This window comes from Grus americana, chromosome 29, assembly GCF_028858705.1.
Source record: "Grus americana isolate bGruAme1 chromosome 29, bGruAme1.mat, whole genome shotgun sequence".
NCBI classification, from domain to species: Eukaryota; Metazoa; Chordata; class Aves; order Gruiformes; family Gruidae; genus Grus; species Grus americana.
In genome coordinates this window covers 3,394,614-3,413,707 of record NC_072880.1, presented here as the reverse complement: position 1 = coordinate 3,413,707, position 19,094 = coordinate 3,394,614, and the positions used below count along the sequence as shown (strand labels likewise).

The window sequence follows — 19,094 nt, the reverse complement described above, 5'->3', positions numbered from 1 at the left end:
GTTGGCTGAGGAGAGCCTGGAGACCACCTTGAGATGTCTGAAGCCAGGTGAGATGAGGTCCCTGCCTGGCATTTGCAGAGGGGCAGGTTCAGGAGATTATCCCTTTCCTGGAAGGTGGCTTCATCTTTCTGAAGCTGGTGGAGGTGTCTGCTTGGCCAGACCATGCAGGAGGAGCTTTCTCTGTCTTGGGGAAATGCCCTGTGCTTCCAGATGGTGTCCTTTCTGTAAGAAGTCAACCAACCTGCCCTGCCTGTGTGGGAATGGTGTCTAGTGGTAGGAGCATAGGGCTGGGAGAGGGGTTTGGACTCCCACAGGGCTCTCATCTCTAGCCCTAGAGCAGGTGATGGCTACAGATCCTGTAGTCCTGCTCCCTAAGGAGAAGCTTTGGGGAGGTGTCAGCACTGGTTCTGAGCTGGACTGCGGGAGGCTATCTGCCACATCCAGCCTGTAGCATCAGGCCCATGGCAGGGAGACCCTGGGGAAGGAGCCCTGGTGTGCAGTAGTGGGATGGTGGAAGCCTGGTAATGAAGCTAATGTAATCCTTTGATTGCTCCTTACGGTAGTGCTTTTACCCAACTAATGTGTGCAAATGCCCTATTCTCACATGTCGTTAGGGCTCACCATATGCTACAAGTCTCTTTCTGTGCCAGTACAAGCCCTTGGCACTAGAGTAGAGGAAGCAGTGACATCCCTGATGAGGCGGTGGTGTGCAGACACGAGAAGAGGGAGTGCAACCTATCTGCATCACTCGATACCTGGATGGCCTGATTTTTGGATGACTGTGATCAGCTGCCTGGGGGAAGTGAGCTGTTCTTGCAGCGGTGATGCAGCTGGGATCAGCACATCAGCTGGAGGAGAGCATACCTCTGCGAGCACCCGTGCGGAGGGAGACGAATGGGGAGTGCGAAAGCCACTACTCAGCTGTCTGGCACAACGCGTTAGGCTCAACAGGCAACGCTGGATTTTAAGACAATACATGGGATCAAGTGCTGCAGAGCTGCCCCACTGCATACCCAGACGGTGAGGGGATGTGCTGGCACTGCTGCCGTGGGACAGGAATTTTGCCTCTGTCCTGATAATGCCTCAGGTTTTGGCATGGTCTGCAACGCTGAGGCTGGTGTGTTTGCTAGCCAGAGGAGAAATCCCCAGCAGACTGGGATGTTGCTGCCGAAGCATGAGTTGAGCGCCTACCGAGTGTGGGTACCTTTCCTCCTCTGGAAGGAGATAGAGGGAAGCACCCTTCTCGCCCAGGATTCCCTGATTGTGAGGTCTCTTGCATGCTAGACGCTGCCTCTTCTCCCTCTGCCTGACGTTCTCGCCTCGCCAGGGGTGTTGGAATTGCTGGGGTAACTGGAGGCGTCTACATCTGGGTAGTCACCCTGGTGCTGGCATGGCCAGGCACTTAGCCAGATGGAGGAATCTGCATTATAGCTAACATTTTTGTTTGTTTTCACTAGGTTGATTTTAACCTAGTTTTACCCCAATCCAGGGTGTTGTGTGACCATTCAGGTCCTCACTGGAGAGGAGCAGCATGAGGAGGTGGTGCAGGATGTTGAACACATGTCTAAGGTGCCTTTGCTGGTGGCAGTGCTGTTGTGGTGGTCTTTGAGCTTGGTGGGCTCTGCTTGTGTGCTGCTGGGCTTGTTCACCTGGGTCCCACATGTCTGCTGCTGTGTTAGAGCTGCTGCAGAGCATGGTCTGCTTGTGCAAATGCCTTCTGGAGAGTGCTCTGCTCCCTGTGCCAGCATTTGGTGTGGTGTCCCCGGTGCCCAGCCTTGCCTCCGCCTGAACTGCTCTCCAGACTCCTTTTACAGCCCAGGCAATGCCTTGGCCATGCAGGTCATCTGACACTGTCTGCACAGGTTGAATTGCCTCCTCAATGCTTGGCTCTTCATTGACTCCATAGGACCTTGAAGGCGATGCCAGTGCTCTAACACCCACGTAGTCAGATGTATCTGATTCTCCTCCTCTGAATTACTGGGTCAGCTCAGCTTGAACCATCTGGTCCGGTTCTCTCCCCTCTGCTCTTGGCCAGGCACCTGCAGCCATGAAGAGATGCAGCAGCAGAGCCTTCATCATGCAGCAATGGTGCAGTGTAAGTGATCTCCCTGGTGCCCCGGCTCCTCTGTCTGCCTGTGAGGACAGCTAGGGGATGAGGCTCTCCATCCTGCTCTGAAAGAGCTCCTGCTTTCACCTAGGGCTGTCTCGGCTCCTCTGCTGCTGTCATAGCCAGCGCTGGGCTGTGCGGTTGCTGTGGCAGAGGGAGGGCTCTGCTGGCTGGGGGGGAAGGAGAGGAGCCAGGCAGGAGTCGGACACAGTAATGCTGTGTGTTGTGTTTGGGCAGTCCTGACGCCAGAAGCACTAACCCAGATGAGGCTACTTAAAACAAGCAGTCAATAACAGCAGAGGGAGGCAGAGAAGCCAAGACACACGATAAGAGCTGGGCAGGAATGTGCTTAACCATTCCAGTCACCTGCCTGGCGTCACGCTCTGCCTCCACTGTAATGCGGGCTGAGGGCACAGGGACCAGTGTGCGCACAGGCAGGCGTCGGACACTGCGGCTCTCACCGCCCAGGGATTGCGGAGGCTCCCCAGTGTCACAGGCACGTGCTGGAGGGCAGCAGCGCTTGCCATGGAGCCAGACGGCAGCATCTTTCCAGGTGACCCCAGAGTTTGCCTGTGGCTGTGGAGCAGCAGAGCTGCGAGCTTCCCCTTGTTGCTACAGGATCCTGTTAAGGAGACCTGCCCCTTTCTCAGGTGATGCTCTGGGCAGTGCTCCATCTGCAGATGTTCTTCCTCACCTTACAATTCTTCAGATTGCATATTTACTGGTGAGCCCAATGCAGAGCATTAGCTTTTCCAGACTACTGCTTTTGCTGCTGTTTTCAGGCCAATGTTTCCAGGGAAAGTGAGTTCTGACACTTCTGGTCTGAGTGGCCAGCGGCACAGAGAGCAGAAGGCTTCCTGGGCCACCCGCTGCGCAGATGCTGCACAAGAGCTGGGTTCGCTTTCTCAGTCAGGAGACAAGCGCAGGGCTGACTGTGCCAGAAGACAGGGCTCGTTGGTACCCCGTTGCCCCGTGCACTCCAGGGACCTGTTTTCCAGAGGTGGGATGTGTTTGGTGGTGTCTGTGCTGGTGCTGTGCCCAGAGCAGCAGCTCCCTGTGCTCATTTCTGTTGCCATCAGACTCGTACTCTGCTTTCCTCCCAGTCTGATGTGTGGTGGGGAGATGAGCCTGGTGGTGCAGTGTGCTGCCAATGGTGCTCCTGCCTTGGCTGCGTGCTGCAGGGCTCTGCTCTTAGCTTGTCTTTAAACACCTTCACCCCAAGCAGATGAACACAGTAACAAGTCAGCATCATGACACTTTCCTGGGAGGCTCTGTTTTGCCTCTCTGCATCTCACTAGCTTTGGTTTCTCGCTTTTTTTGCCTCCTTGTGATGCTGGGGACTTCATCCCCAAAAGGGACAGACCATGGAACAACAGAGATGACCTGGTGGGCCACAACCAAACCTGAGTGTGCTCCATTATCCCTGGGCATCCACTGGGGACTCCTGGCTGCAGCTGGGCACAACAGAGCATCCACTGCAGCCACCTGAAAGACCAGCAGGACTGAACCTGTATTTTAATCTTTTGAAATTACTCTTCTGTCCTGTCTTTCTGGGAAGTCAGAAGACTACATTACTGTGTGGTGCCCATCAGCAGGCATGCTGTCCCCTAGGAGGGCAGCAGAACTGCCAGGGTTTCCCCATTTCTTATTGCTGTTATAAATATCCTCTTACACAACCTTGTGTGTTTAATCCTCAGACAGTTGGGAGTGATAATTTCACATGCCAGCTTGGGCAGAGCTCTGCTGCCAAGTGTTTAGATGCCTGCAAAGCAACAAGCGATGTACCAGGGCATCCGAAGCAACCATTTCTGAGACACCTTGCTGGGCAGGCAGGAGATCCTTAAAACAGAACTGTCAAAGCAAAGAGCTTGTTCCCTTGGCAACAGTCATGTTGGAGATTGGCCTTAGGGTAGGAGCTAAAAAACATGCTCAAAAAAGTAGCTATCAGCTGTTTGCTGTCAAACTGGAGGAGGGCCCTGGAGAGGGGTCACCCTGCCTGCCTCTGCTGCTGCCTTGTGCTGGAGGGAGGCCTGAGACAGGAGGGTCTGGGTGAGCTTGTTGCTCATTCTCGAGGGAATTTAGTCCCCTTCTGGAGGGTCCCAGGAAAGCTCTGGCACTGGGGATGGCTGTCACAGTGCTTGGATGATTTGTGGTGGCCCAGAATGGGGCTTTTCCCCCTCATCTCTGCGCTGTCTCCTCTGAGGACTTGCCTGTACTCAGCAGGCTTGCATGTATGCGTGCCTGAGCTGGGCGCTCTGCTCTCCCAGGGCAGGCTGCAGCTTTGGGCTTTGGCTGGCAAATTGCAGGTCAGAGTGGCAAGAGATCCTCTCGGCCATGGGATTGCTGGTGGCCTTGGAAGGAGGCAATCGCTGTGCCCAGAGCTGGGATTCCCTGATGATGCCGCTGCCTTTTGCTGAGCTAATTGGCCACCAGACTGGTGTGAATGTGCAAACACGACTGAACAGAGCCGCCAGCGGCGTCCTGTGTTTGTGCGGCTGCCAAAGCTGCAGGCAGGAGCTGCTGCCATCGAAGGGGTTCCCCAGCTTCCTTGTCCCCCGACCAGCCTGCTCCCATACCAGCTCTCTGCAGGGGCTTGTCCAGCCCTGGGGCAACTGGAAAAGCAGTCAATGTCGGGGGGGGGGGGGGGGGGGAATCGGGCTATGTGCTTTGATAGGAAAAGAAAGCAGACTCCTGCTGGTCCCAGAGGAGAGGCTGCTTCCCAGCTCTGCTTTGATGCATGGCAGCAGAGGAAGCTGTGCAGCGAGGACTTATTCGAAGGCACGCAGGAGGGGCTCTGTCAGCTTGTTCTAAAAGCAGCCAGCCAGGGCTGGAGGAGGAGGGCATCCTGCGATCCGAGAGCTTCTGCAGCACTTGCAACCAGCCTCTCTTCAGCTGCTTCTCTTTCTTGGCTGCTGATTGATTGCTAATTGCTGGCCATGTTTCAGTTGCTTAACCCTGGTCAGGTGTCATAGGCAGCTGTCAGCTTTCACTGTACCCTTGGGCAGGGTCTATCAGGGAGGTGACTGCATCCGTGCACCCTGGGAGAAGGATGCAGCTCTGCAATTTGTTGGCAGTGCTCTGGGCTGAGTGTGTTTGCCCCTTGGACCAGGACCTTGCTGCTTTCACCTGTGGAGGGCTTGGGGCTGCTGGAGAGCATCAGTGGCATCCTGGAGGTTGTGAGCCAAGTCTCTAGTGGGGTCCTGGGAGAACCCCAGCAAAGGCCTGGGGTTCAGAGCAGGCTGTGATGAGGAGCTAGGTCCTCTTGGTTTGCCCCTTCCCAGAGAATGTTCATGTACATGTCTGCTTTCAGAGAAATAATACAGAACTTGGTGTTTAGGGTGGGGAGTCGGGGTTTTTCACGTGGACCACACTTGAAGGCATGGAAGCCCCTGTACTCAGCTGACTGTTTCACTTGTAAGGAGCGAGCTCCCATCATGTTGGGAGTTTGGACAGCAGGTCCCCTTGTTTGTTTTCCTGTTAACATCTGGATCTTGCACATCACAAGCCCCCCAAAGCAGAGGACTTGGCTGTTGCAGAGTCACCTGTTGAAGAACGGCATGTCACAACAATCCTGTCTGTAAGATCTGGAGTTTGGAGCAGACTCAGGAATTGTGTGTTTTCCACTTGCAGTGAGCATTTGTGTTGATGCGACAGTCCTTTGTCACCCTCAGATCAAATCCCTTGCTTTGTGAGAAGGATGGGTCAGAGAGGCTGGCTGTTGTGGGCTAGAGGTACAAGGGTGGGGGCTGGCAGAGGGGCCGGAGGGAGGTTTTGGCACCAGAGGGTGTAAATCAGGATCCTGGATGGATTTGTCCCTGTGAGGGTGAAGAGAACCTGGGAAACTTCCTGAAGCATCTGGATGCCAGAGCCCCTATGGCCTTGCTGTGGCAGGGAGAATCACCTGCCCAGCTTGTGTGGAATACCCCTGCTCATCGGGAGAGCAGCGGGGCAACAGCATGGGGATGTCCCCACTTCTAGTCCTCTCCTAGATCAGCCTGGCTTCTTGCATCCCTATGTGCTGGTGTTGGCTGGGATAGAGTTAATTGTCTTCGTAGTAGCTAGTATGGGGCTATGATTTGGATTAGTGCTAAAAGTGTTGATAATGCAGGGATGTTCTAGTTACTGCTGAGTAGTGCTTGCACAGTGTCAAGGCCTTTTCTGCTTCTCACACCACCCCACCAGTGAGTAGGTTGGGGGTGCACAAGGAGTTGGGAGGGGACAGAGCTGGGACAGCTGACCCCAACTGACCCAAGGGATATTCCATACCATATGACATCATACTCAGTATATAAAGCTGAGGGGTGGGGGGGACTGTGACACGGACACATTTGGAGTGATGGCATTTGTCTTCTCAAGTAACCATTACACATGATGGAGCCTTGTTTTTGTCGAGATGGCTGAACACCTGCCTGCTGATGGGAAGCAGTGAATTAATTCCTTGTTTTGGGAATTCCTCTGTGGCTTTTGCTTTACCTATTAAACTGTCTTTATCTCAACCCACAAGTTTTCTCAGTTTTACTCTTCTGATTCTCTCCCCCACCCCACTGGGGGGACTGAGCGAGTGGCTGTGTGGTGCTTAGCTGCCGGCTGGGGTTAAACCACGACATCCTCCCATCACCACCTTTTGATCTGAGCCTGCAGCCTGGCTCTCCATCTGCTCCCTTCACCTCCTGCTGCCCATATCCTCCTCTGCCGTGCTCTTGCTTGTCTGGCACAGAGCCGTCCCATCTTGCTAGCTGCCTCTTGGTGACAGCGCATGGTAAAGCCTTGCAGCCATGAGAGATGTCTAAATGCCATGGAAGTGGAAAAGGAGCTGGCCCTGGAGGTGTTGCAGGAGGGCCCCTTGCCCTGTGGTTCCTGGAGGGATGTGTCCTCTGTCTGATGGCTGGAGCGTGCTGGTGAGGCTGGCTTCCACAGGTGGGCACGCAGGAAAGAGGAGCATGGGGTGGCATTGAGCAGATGCACTGAAACAAGAGCAGGTTTTTCCCCTCTAACAAAATCTGGAGCAAGTCAGCTGCCGGTGAGGAGGAGCCTGGAAGTTGGGCTTTGGGTATCCCAGACTGTGGATTCACACGCTACTCAAATCAGCTTGCAAGCAAGCTTGCACAGCAGATGTCTGAGCCCGCTTGGCCGGGTTTGCAATCAACCAAGTTCAAAACTGCCACCTTGGCTGGGCTGCTCTGGTGTCACCACGCAGGAAGGATGCCTGCGGCTGGAAATGGAGCTTTGCAGTTCATGGCTGCTGAGTGAATTATTAAAATACAGTCTTCAGAGGAGATAACTTACCTTTGAAAATGTCTGTGTCAACAGAAATAAATTGGATCTTTATGATGATGAAACTAGGCTAAATAGAAAAGAATGAGGAAAATTAAAAGTGTCATTTTTGGGGCTGGGGGCATTTGAGGGATTCAAGCAGTGGGTCTTTTCCTCCAGGGCTTGGGCTGCTTCTGTCCCAACAGAAATGCTTTCATAGCCTGGAGGCAGGTTTGGATGGGCACAGGGTGGATGTGCCTGGCAGATGCTGGGAGAGGGTCCTAGTGACTCTGGTAGTTTTGCATAAAAATGCATGCAGACCCCCTGCAAAAGTGCATAGGTTTAATTAATGAAATATTGACTTTCCTAGAGTGCAGTGCTTCTCTAATTTCACTGCACTGACTGGGATCTGAAACAAACACAGGCAGCAGCTCTTGGTCTAAACCAGGGCCTGGCAAAGCCTCTGCTGTGGTATTTTATGGCGTGCCTGAGGTTGCTCTGCCTGTCCCCAGGTCTGAGGCCGTAACTGAGCCTGACGGCGGGGCTGGCTTCCTCCAGGAGGGTCCTGTGGAGGGAAAGCTGGGTCCTCTGCCTGCCAGGAGACCTCACTGCTGTCTGCAAAATAACTTTTCACCCTATTGCGGGATGATGGCAGGGGCCTGAGGTGGCCAGCGAGGCTTGGGTGGCCCCTGGGAGATGGGAGGTGTAGGTCTGAAGGATGCACTTCCCCTTCCTGGAGAGGAGAGCCATGAGCATGGGAGGGCTGTTGGCAGTGCAGGGGTCCTGGGCTGGCTGAGCACAGTGCAGGGAAGGCTGGATTCAAACACTGCATGCTTCTCCTGCCTTGCCTTATCCCTGCAGAGCAACGCCAACATCCCTGGGGCTGAGCACTTGCCTCCTTTGCCCCAGCGTGGAAGCAGAAGCTGTCCTCCCGTGCAGCCTGGTGCTGAGCCCCGCCAGCGTGCCGGGGCTTGGGCTGCACAGCCCCTTGGACTGTGGCGGTGGGGTGGCCCCAGGAGCTGCTTTGGCCATCGTGCAGTGTCGCAGAGAGAGGGCGAGGGGACTGTGCCAGCCCGAGCTGTCAGGTGGCAGCAGCTCTGCGCTGGCAGCAGTCACTGGCACAGTGAGGGCGGATGCTTCCCTGAGTGGCCAGCACCTGTCCCCGGGCTCACGGGGGCTGTTTTAACCAGTATGCCAGGAAGACCTGAAAGCCTTTGCTGCAGCCAGCTTTCCAGAGCATTCTTGCTCTGCTCCTTCTCGTGCCTACTAGCCCCCAGGGTGCTGCCCAGGGCCCCCGGGGGGCTGGGACCGCTGTGTGATAGGTGCCTGCCATAGCAGCACTCCTCGCAGTGCTGTTGAAGGGCTGTTGCGGTGTGAGCTGGGTAGCCTAAGCTGCCCTCCATCTTCCTTCAGAAGCCCCAGGATCTGACCAGGAGGATGCACTGGGCTGTGCTGAGGCTGGAGCTGCTGGATTTGGGAGCAGTCACAGTGCATGAGGCATCTTCCTTCTTAGTGCGCCACCGTCCCCAGCCGCGGGATGGCAGCTTTGCCCCTTGTGCCCCCCTGCCTGCCCTGCTGGAGGGGGTCTTGCCTGTAAGGGCAGCAGTGAGGCTGTGGAGGGACAAGGACCCCGCAGGCCATGCCTTGTTCATCGCAGGCGGTGGCAGGAGTGGGAGGGGGTGAAGCTCCCCACGGTGGGACTTGCTGCCCCTCCTCTCCTGGCCCCACGGCAGCTCCCGCAGTGGCTCTGCCCCTATTCTGTCAAGGGCCAGCAAGTTACAGCCGCGGCGGTTTTTAATTAAATCAAGCCGCACTGGCACAGCGGCCCGGCCGTGCCCATCTGTTCCTCCAAGCTGTCAGGCGCGCGGCGCGGAGGCGAGCCGAGTATCTAGGTCGTGCCAGAGGGCGCAGTGCATTGAGCCGGAGGGGCTCTGCCGCAGGGGCCGGCGTGGGGCTGTGTCCCCTGACCGCGCACAAGCCACCGGCACACGCCTACAGGCAGGAGAGCCAGAGGTGGCTTTGCAGCTCTTTGCATCTCTCCACAGAAGCATGGTCTCCGGGGGGTTGGAGACCTATCTTGGTGGTCCTGGCTGTACAACTGTGAGATGGGGAGGGAGAAAGGAGGTCAGCAACAAGGCCAAGCCGGAGCTGCGATGGGTCAGTGCGGTGCACTGTGTGTCACCCAGCATAGGGATGCGGGTGGCATCACCTGACCCCAGCCCCACGGGAAATGCACCTTGTTCTGTTTAACCTCTCCCCACAATAATACCTTAATGAGGCCAGTGCTGTGGCAGGTGATGGTAATTGTGTTAAGAGATTGGATCTGTTCTGCGTGGGTTTTAGACCCTGTCCTCAATTGCATCCGAGTTGGAGTGTTTTGAGTTTGGACAACAGTGGCTTGCAACAGCCTAATCCCCTAATTATGGTAGTAGCAGCACAAAGGCATCGTTAAGCAAATTAAAACAAGCTAACAGACAGATCTCCCCAGTCAGGAGGCGCAGACAGAGAGCTGTGGCCTCGATCCCTAGCTGAGCTGCAGACCTCAGCGTATGATGTGGCAGAGACATGTCCCCTACAGCGGGGGGGGGGGGGGTGGGGGGTGTGTGTGTCCCACTCCCCCAGTGCCATCCCCAGCATCGGGGGGTCCTGGTGGTCCTCACTGGACCTCCCACTGTGCCCAGGCCTTGAGCAAACTGGAGACACGTTGGGGAAGAGCCTGGGTTGTGATCAGCAGCTGGGACGGGCTGTGGAGGGAGGCTTGGGCGCTCCGGCTGGCTGGCGCGTGGGGAAGGCTTGATCACCACCTTTAAACGTCTGCAGGGAAGGAGATGTGAACCAGAGGCTCTTCAGCCAACTGTGGCAGGAACGTAGCAATGGCCAAGAGCTCGCCATCAAACCCAGACAGGTGGAGAGGAGCAAAACTTCAATAGCAAGCATGAAACATTAGCATTCGTGATGAGGAGTTTCCTGGGACTGGAGAGAGAGTCTTTACCCTGGAAATATTTTTAATCTGAATTTGATGCATCTCTGGTAATCATGGCTGCTGGGAGTAGGCAGGGAGGGATTCATATGCTTTCCAGACTGGCCTTTTCTAGAGTTTAACACAAGCCAAGTGGTCCCTGGGAAGCCCGGCAGCCTCGTCCTCTTGCCCTCCTCCAAAACCTCTTCACTCTTTCCTCCTCCCTGCGATAGCTTTGGGGAATTTGCAGTGTAAGCAAAAGAAATTTCCTTTCACCATTCTGAGTGGAAAATGGGGAAATTCCACTGAAGCTGCTTTCACCCCTCCTTCCAATAACTGGAGCTTCTCCTAGGCAGTGAATATCATGCAGGAAAACAAGCCTGTGAAATCAGGACTGCACTGCAGGCTGTGTAGGCACACAGGCAGAATCACCCATGGCTCTGGGGTCCTGAGGCCAAGTCCCTGCCTAAACGTAACTTGAGCTGAGATGGAAGACAACATTTGTGAAGCCCCATGCCCAGCACATGAGCAAAATGCAAACAGCAGCAGCAGCATCCATGTTCCATGTGGCTGCCTGTGGACCCAGCTGGGTGAGGAGGGTGTGCAGTCCCCAGGCTGGGCAAGCCAGTCTCCCCTTCTCCCTGTGCAGCTCAGCTCACTGGCACATTGGCTTTCCCAAAATAGCTGTCCTTGGGGCAGGCAGGGGGTTATCTGATCCTGTTGCTACTCTTTGCGGCTCTTCTCTGCCCTTGGGCTGCTTGGCAGCATGGAGCCCTCCGAGGAGCCTGAAGGAAGCAAAGGATGATGTCTTAGCTGAGGAAACGGTGTCTGGGAAGGAACGTGCACAGCCCAGGAGCAGCGTGAGCAAGAGAAAATCCCCTTAAGGAGTGACATGGAGAGCAGGCCACTGACTGCACCCCACAGGCCACACTCAATGGGCTGTGGATGCTGGAGGCAGAGGTGGAGATGGCCAGCGGAGCATCCCATTGCATGGGGTGCTTGGCACGGAGGCGCCACGGGTGTGAGCCCCAGCTTGCCAGCACCGCCAGGGCAGTGGAGCAGAACTGCTGCCTCCCCAGGCGCCTTCAGCCTGTGCTGGTGCCAGGCTCTCCAGCTGCTTCCTGGTGTACCCCCACTCCTGCCTGGATCCACTCATGCCTGGCGGGCATCAGCTGCCTGTGTCTTCCAGCAGCCCCAGGGGCTGTGCTCCGAGCCAGGCCTGACGCTGATGTCTCTGTGCAGGTTGGCATGGAGCTACCACCTGGGGACAGCAGCAGACTGGGAGCTGCTGTCCCAGCTGGTGCCGCAGGTTGGGGCGGCAGGACGGATCCTGCCCACTGGTCCTTGCTTCTGCAGCTGTAGCGGGGCCGTTCCTTGCTGGGGAATGGGATCGTAGTGGGAGACCCAGGGTGACACATGCCTGTGAGCAGGTCCCTGTTGTCTCCAGGGTGCACGGGATGGCTCTGCTACAGGCATGCTGCCTATGCAATAGAAATCCCTTGTCCCTAGAGAGGGACACGCACCCACAAGCACACGTGAGTGCGCACACATCCATACTCAAGGGGCTGTACAGATGCTCGCAGATACACACATGTGCACACTGGCATACACTTACACTGACAATCTCCCTGGATCCAGCCAGACCTCTGGCAGCACCTGCTCCTCTTCCCCATGCCCCTCTATGCTGCCACCCAGAGCAGCTGAGCCAGTCCCCCCCCCCCAGTCTGTGTAGCCTGACCATCCAGGGCTTGGGGTCAGCTGGAAAAAATGTTTGTCCTACGCAAGCTGTATTCACCCCAGCACTGGAGCCCTGCTTGTCCCAGGGGTTTTGAGGACACTGCTGTGTTCCTCCCTCTCTTCCCTTGGTTGCTCAGTGATGCTCATGCATGCCTGGGGAGAGGCGACACCCTGGGCCCCCACTAACCTCTCCTGTCTGTGTCCAGAGAGCCAGCCCACGACGTCGGACGAGACTGTGGTGGCCGGTGGTACAGTGGTGCTCAAGTGCCAGGTGGAGGATCCTGATGACTCCTCGCTGCAGTGGTCCAACCCTGCCCAGCAGACCCTCTACTTTGGGGAGAAACGAGGTACGTGCACAGGAGCTGGGGATGGAAGAGGGCTGCCTGGGGGAGAGGAGCCAGCTCCAGAACTGGAGTGGTGTTGAGGCAGAGGGAAAGTGGATCAGGGCCAATGGTGCCCCAGAGGGTGATGTTCCCTCCTACTCCCCACCTACAGTGATGCCACCTAGCAGAGGGGTGTGGTGGTACTGAGCCTGTCACTCACCCTGTTGTTCCTTTTTTCCCCAGCCCTGCGAGATAACAGGATCCAGCTGGAGAGGTCCACACCCAACGAGCTCACCATCAGCATCAGTGACGTGGTGCTGTCAGATGAGGGGGAATACACCTGTTCCATCTTCACCATGCCCGTGCGGACTGCGAAGGCCCTGGTCACTGTGCTGGGTAAGCCACCGATGGCAGCCCCATGACCTGCTCCCAGTCTCCTGCTGCCCTGCCTGTAAGATGCTGTCTATACAGCTGTTCATCCCTGCTACTCCTGCATCCTTACCCGTTGACTCATTCTTGCTGTGTTTATTGACGTGTCTCTGCATGTGCATCCGTCTCTGGGTGGCAGCACACACACAGCTAATAGGCTATTGTATTTCTTGCCTCTTCCTCTACCAGGAATCCCCCAGAAACCCCAGATCTTCGGCCATGAGCAGCCCATTGATGAGGAGAAGATAGCCCGGCTGACCTGCCGGTCCTCTGGCAGCAAGCCTGCAGCCCAGCTCCGGTGGAAGAAGGGCAACAAGGAGCTGAAGGGTGGGTGCCCAAGCAGTGGGGCTCTGCTCTGAGGGACTGGGATGGCTGGGGGACACCATGGAGGCAGATGGGGCACCAAGGGTTGCAGCGGTGCCCGGTGCTGGACCATACTGGCATCCTATGCTACTGCCAATGAAGGGACGGGGACAGGGTGTCCCCTGCTCAACATGCACATCAGCCCTATGCCTCTGCTGAGGTACTGTGTCCATCAGCTCTTAACTGTCCCCCGTCCCTACAGACGAGGGTACCGAGGTGGTGGAGGACCCCAATGGAAAGACCTTCACTGTGAGCAGTCAGGTGGAGTTCCGCGTCACCAAGGAGGACAACGAAGCCGAGGTGACCTGCACTGTGGACCACGAGTCCCTGCAGAACTCCGAGAGGTCGACCACGCAGAAGCTGCAGGTCCACTGTACGTGGCGCATGGGGTTGATGGGACAGGGCCACATGGGGAAGGGGACAGGGCTGTGGAGAGGTGGGAGAGATGGAGGAGGCCTCAGCACCACCACAGTTCAGCAGACATGACGTACATGGCCCTACGTTTACACGTACATACAGCCATCACGCACACATGCATACAGGCTCATCAATCTGCGCGTACAGCAGTCTTGTCACACGTAGGGACATGGCACAGTGACACTTCCCCTGTGCATGCATGCCCTTGATTTCCCCTGTCTGTCCCTGTCCCCTGTGTTCTGCCTGTCCCCATCTCCCTGAGACTTGTCTGTGCCATCTCCTGCTACCCGGCAGGCCCCTGCACAGTGCGGGGCTGGGACAGGCAGTCACACAGCTCTGCCTCTCCTCCTTTTTCAGACAAGCCAACAGCGAAGATTGAGCCGCATCCCCAGTACCCACGCGAAGGCGAGAAGCTCCAGCTACAGTGTGACGGGCAGGGCAACCCCATGTAAGACACCCCCCCCCCCCCCTCCACCTTTCTCCTACTTAGCCCTGCCAGGCCCTGGCCAACTCGTCCTCCCACTGCCAGGCTCCCAAAACCACCACTTAGCCCTCCCCAGAGCCTCGGGCAGGGCATCACAGGTAGCGCTGTGTGGGCTCAGGGCCGCACGCTGGCCTGGCATCGATGCCAGGTAGGGCCAGGCACCCCACAGAGAATAGGCAAAGCCCCTGTCCTCTCCCTGGAGCAGCAGATCCATCTTGGCTCATCCCTAAATGCGGTATTTCCTTCCTGCTCGAATGCTCCCACACCTTCGTCGTCACCTCCACTGCCTGGGCAGGGACTCCGCTCTGCCCCAGCCCACCCAGGGTGCTGGGGGGGGCGGCAGTGCCTCACCACCACTCCGCTCCGCAGCCCCCAGGAGTTCCTGTGGGAGAAGGAGGGCAGCGACGCACCCCTGCAGCTAAGTTCGGACAGCGTCCTCATCTTCCCCTTCCTCAACAAGAGTGACAGCGGCACCTACGTCTGCACGGCCACCAGCTCCATGGGCAGCGTCGTGGCCAAGTACAACCTCGATGTCAGCGGTAAGCGGGGCCGCAGGGCACTGGCATCACCCGGCTTCTCACAGCAACTGCTTGTTGGCACAATCACCTCCATCCTGGCTGTGTCTCCCTGTGAAGTGGCACACATCCAGGGAGGGCTGTGGTGGGAGGGGGTCTTTGTGGCACTGCGTGGGTGCGTGCATGCGGCTGGGTCCTGGCACGCTCGCTGGCAGAGCGCTGCATCCCCAGTTCCTCCGGCCACATCCAGCCCCCCAGCCCTTCCCTGCACTGTGCAGGGCTGCTGCCTGGAGCCAAGAAGGCCAGAGAGCAGTTTGGGGGGGGTCAGGGCAGGGACATGGCACAGCCCATGCTGAGCTCAGTTGCTGTTGCCTCCAATGTGGAGTGGGAGAGGGTGCGATGGGGGAACTGCAGGGGCTGCAGGCAGGACTCTGCTGGAGTCTCTGGGGCAAGAGGAAAGGCCAGTGCTCCTGAGCCTGTCGCAGGCAGGAAGCCTCTGCGTGTCGCCATCATAAGCCAAGGAGGATTTCCAGACAGCACCGACCCCTCCAAACCACGAGGTGCCCTGGCAGCCCTGTCCCAAGGTTCTGGAGACAGGCCCCATGGCTTGCCCTGAGCTGCTGGAGCTGCAGGCTTGCATTGCATCCCGTGTCCCCAGAGTCTATCACCACTCGACACCTGTCCTTGCATGGGAAGGGGTAGCACCCGCTGCTTCCCTGCATGCTGCAGTCCCCTTGCTGCCTCCCCCCGCCACGGCTGTGCTCTGCTGCCACATTCGCTGTCATTGTGCCCTGCTGCATCCAAGCACCATGTGTCGCATGTTAAGCAGAGCTGTGTGGGGCTGCGAGGGCTTCTCCAGCCTGTCCCTGGCTGGTGGTGGTGCTGCCCTGACTCCTGTGCTCGGCACCCAGCCTCTTGCCCAGCAGCTTTCCTGTGTTGGTAGGAGCCTGTTTCCCTGCATTTTTGGCCTTGGATTTCGGGTTATCCTCCTCTTCTGCCAAATCTCTTGCCATCTCTCTCCTCTCTGCTAGCCTTGGACTATCCATCTTCCAGCATTCCTACATGCTCCAGCTCTTCCCTTTCCTGTCCCCTTTCTCTCCCCTCCTGTTTTGGGCACTCTCAACGTCCTTCCCCTCTAGTGTGGCTGTGGGTAGAGGGCATGGCAGCAGTGGCACCTCGGGCACCCTGTCCCCCTGAGTCCCTCTCCTCTGCCTGCCCAGAATGAGCCCCTAAATGCCCAACTCTGTGCAGTCATTCCTTTGTCACCCCCTGTGTCCCCTCGTCCCCCTGGGTGCAGGGTCTACACAGGGAGCTGGTTCCTGAGCCCAGCCGTGAGCACACAGCAGCACCCAGAGTCCTCCACATCCATCCAGGAGCACAGCAGCCCTCAGGGTCCTCAGCACCCATCCATGGGCTTACAGCAGCATCCAGGGTGCTCAACACCGTCCACGAGCACGCAGCACCCAGACCACCAGTGTCCCTCACCCACTTGGTGTCACAGCTCCTGGCAGAGGAGCTCCACATCTAGGCTTGGTTCCCCTTATCAAATCCCTCTTTTTCCCCAGAGCCGCTCAGGTCTCGGGCACCATCGCTGGAGCAGCTACTTTGCCCAGCCAAGCCCCCGAGCCTGCCTGCCACAGCAGCCACCTTGCTTGGCAGCGAGGGGGAGCAAGGATGGAGCAGTCCCTGAGGGCGTGCACAGGAAAGTTTAGGTGGCACCTCATGGTGGGTGGTGCTTTCCAGCCACTGCGGTCCCAGGGCTCCCAGGCAAAAGGGGCCCAGTGGGGTCCCTCACAGAGGAAGGGGTGACCTGGGGTGCTGGCAGGGTAGGAGATAGGAGAAGATATTTACAGCAGTGTGTCCCAGAGGATGGTGGCAGGAGAAGAGGAGCAGGACCTGTGGCCAAGAAAGGGGTTGTGGAAGGAGCCACTGAGAAGAATAGGTCCCATCAGGCTGGGGAGAGCTGGGGTCCCCTCTGATGGGCTCTGTCACGCCTCACTGGCACCTCCCAGGGTTGATTCGTGTCCCTGTGTTTTTGTCGTCCTCCCCAGATCTTTCCCAGCTCCCCACCCCACACGTTCACTCCACTCCAGCCCCTCCGCCGGGCCCTTCCCAGCCCATCTCTCATGCTTCCATGGCCACCGCTTCATCCTTCACTCCAGCTCCCATCCAAGGTACCGTAAGCTCCTTTTCTGTCTCTTTACGGACCCGCTGCTCCCTAGCCTGGCGGGAGAAGCTCCACAGGAGGATGGTGGCCCAGCCCTGGGCCAGGGACACCCTTGCCACGTCCCAGGTGCCCAGCCAGGCCCCAGTCCCTGTGCTGCTGCTTGTTGGCATGTGTGGACTCTGCAGCCACCATCTCAAGACTTTGGGGTGGTGGTACGCCACAGAAGGAGCCAAGGCCCCAGAGTCTGAGCTGCATAATGGTCCTTCCAGCTCTTCTTGGCAGGTTGTGGCAGCAGCTGCCTGTGAGCTGCAGCCTGTGCCTTGTGTCCATGTGAGATGTCATCCCTCTGTCCTGTCGCCTCCCCTGTCGTCTTTCCCACCCCATCCTGTCTGAATGCCTCCTCTGAACATTTCTATGGCTCTGTCCTCTCTGAGCTGATGGGGCACGATGAGAGTGGAGTGGAGTGGAGTGGAAGGCAGATTTGTCCCTGTGTACCAGGGCTAACACAGAATCCCAGTGCGGACTGTGCTACAAGATGCGGCTGACTTGAGACTGGCCATGAGGTCCCACCTTCCTTGGGGTGCTGTCACCTCCTGGGGTGCAGTGTGCGGCCGTGCCAGCCTGCACATCACCTTCCTGCTAGCACAGCACAGGGGAATAGTGAGCCAAGCCTGGCTCCGCCGTGTGTTTAGCCTCCCTTTTGAGGCAAAAAATCCCACCGTGAAGCGTGGGGTGGTGGGATCATGGCTGGGCCTGAAGGCAAAGGTACCATGGGCTGCGCAGAGCATGTTGCTGGTGCTGCTCCCTGGGGCACATAGTAGGCAGCTGGGCACAGGGATGGGTTTGCCCATCACAGTTCTTCTCAGCTGCCTTCTTGCCCAGACAGGGCTCCCAGCTCAGCCGTCGAAGCTCCTCTTGGCTCACTCCCCCAGGAGCCAGCACTGATGGCCATTGCTTTTCCCTCCTTGCTTCCCCCGCTGCCTTCTTTTTTCTTGCTTCTGCCTTGACAGCTCTCGTCTGCAGCAGGATCAAGCTGATAGCACCGAGCCAAGAAGGATTGGGCCCTCCAAGGTGCCCGCCTGTAGCCCTGAGCAGTCCATGGGACGAGCAGCAGCCTCTGCTGCGTGGCAGGGTCTGCAGCATCCCCTTCTCTCTGTTTTCTCTCCCTTTGCTGTGTGGGCAGATGCCAGCCCGGTGCCCTCGACCTCCAGCACGTACCATGCAGTGATCGGCGGGGTGGTTGCTGTCATTGTCTTCCTCCTGCTCAGTCTTCTCATCGTGTTGGGACACTACCTGATCAGACACAAAGGTACGGGGTGGGGGAGCTGCACGGGGAGGGCACGGAGCCAAGACCCCCATGCCACATCGGAGCAGGCAGTGCAGGGCATGCTCCCCTCTCAGTGGGTCTCTGGGAGCAGGGCTACATCCCTGAAGTGAGCAGGCAGCATGGGGCAGGGGTAAAGGGAGGCAGCTCCCTGTCCTGCAGACCTGCCCCATGTCCAGAGAAACCCAGCGCAGCCAATGGAGCCTTCCTGTGTTTGGGGACTGCTGCCCATGCCCGTGCTGGCACTCATCCCAGCGTGGAGGTGTCCCAGTGAGTCCTTGGAGCTGCATGCACCAGGTGGAGGCAGCTCCTACCCCATTTCTCCATCTGTCCTTCACGGCTTGGTACCCCCTACCCCAGGACTGCCTGTGCCACTGTCCCTGTCTGTGCCTGACGCCACCTCCTCCCTCTCCCTGCCCTCCTCACCGTCCCTTGAGCCCTCCGCCTTTTCCTCTTCCTCTTTCCCCTCCGCCATTTCCATCTCCCCATCCCTGGACTTTTCATCCGCCCAGCAGGTATGTGCATAAGACACGGGGAGACGGTCACATCCAGACATCGGCAAATCCCAGCAGAGGTGATGTGTGAGTAAGAGCCCCCCATCCCTGCCCTCTGAGCCCAGCAGAGCTGCTGCCTCTGCCCCATGCCGTGCCAGCTCTGGGGGCAGCCGGGAGCTGGAGCCTCCTTGAGGATGGCAGTTTTGCAAAGAAAGCCTCCGGTTTTCTGAGGTGGAATAGGGACAGGGATGCAAGGAGGGGCAGGCGGTGGGGAGGGCAGGAGATGTGCCTGGAAATGCAGGCAAGGGCTGCTGCCTGCAAAGCGGGAGGCAGTTTCACCCTCTGCCTAGAGATGAGTGCAAAAGCTTTGAGCAGCCCAGGTGAGGGTCATTCCCTGGGCAGCGCTTGTCCAGGGAAACTGGTGACTTTTCCATTTCAGGCCAAACCCAAAGGACTTTCCTCTCACCTCCACTTTCCAGCCAGCCCCTCGGACTCTGCCGCCGGGGCCCCTCCAGGCAGCCC

At 57.7% G+C, this 19,094-nt stretch overlaps 1 protein-coding gene across 9 annotated transcripts in view; it reads left to right on the top strand.

Moving 5' to 3' along the window:
• The window catches only part of LOC129197596 (cell adhesion molecule 3-like), a 33,506-nt gene that overhangs the window by 3,054 nt on the left and 11,358 nt on the right, over positions 1-19,094 (top strand). For 2 of the 9 annotated variants that reach the window (XR_008574351.1, XM_054806200.1), the window contains exons 2-10: positions 12,263-12,403; positions 12,623-12,775; positions 12,998-13,135; positions 13,374-13,544; positions 13,946-14,036; positions 14,442-14,611; positions 16,639-16,761; positions 17,938-18,063; positions 18,594-18,659. Coding sequence is in view for 6 of the 9 variants with exons in the window: in XM_054806200.1 (XP_054662175.1) it covers positions 12,263-12,403; positions 12,623-12,775; positions 12,998-13,135; positions 13,374-13,544; positions 13,946-14,036; positions 14,442-14,611; positions 16,639-16,761; positions 17,938-18,063; positions 18,594-18,659 (1,179 nt within the window). In the remaining 3 variants the exon portion in view is untranslated. The remainder of the gene's footprint in view (positions 1-12,262; positions 12,404-12,622; positions 12,776-12,997; positions 13,136-13,373; positions 13,545-13,945; positions 14,037-14,441; positions 14,612-16,638; positions 16,762-17,937; positions 18,064-18,593; positions 18,660-19,094) is intronic. The other 7 variants (XR_008574352.1, XM_054806204.1, XM_054806202.1 and 4 more) reach the window with 6 other exon arrangements.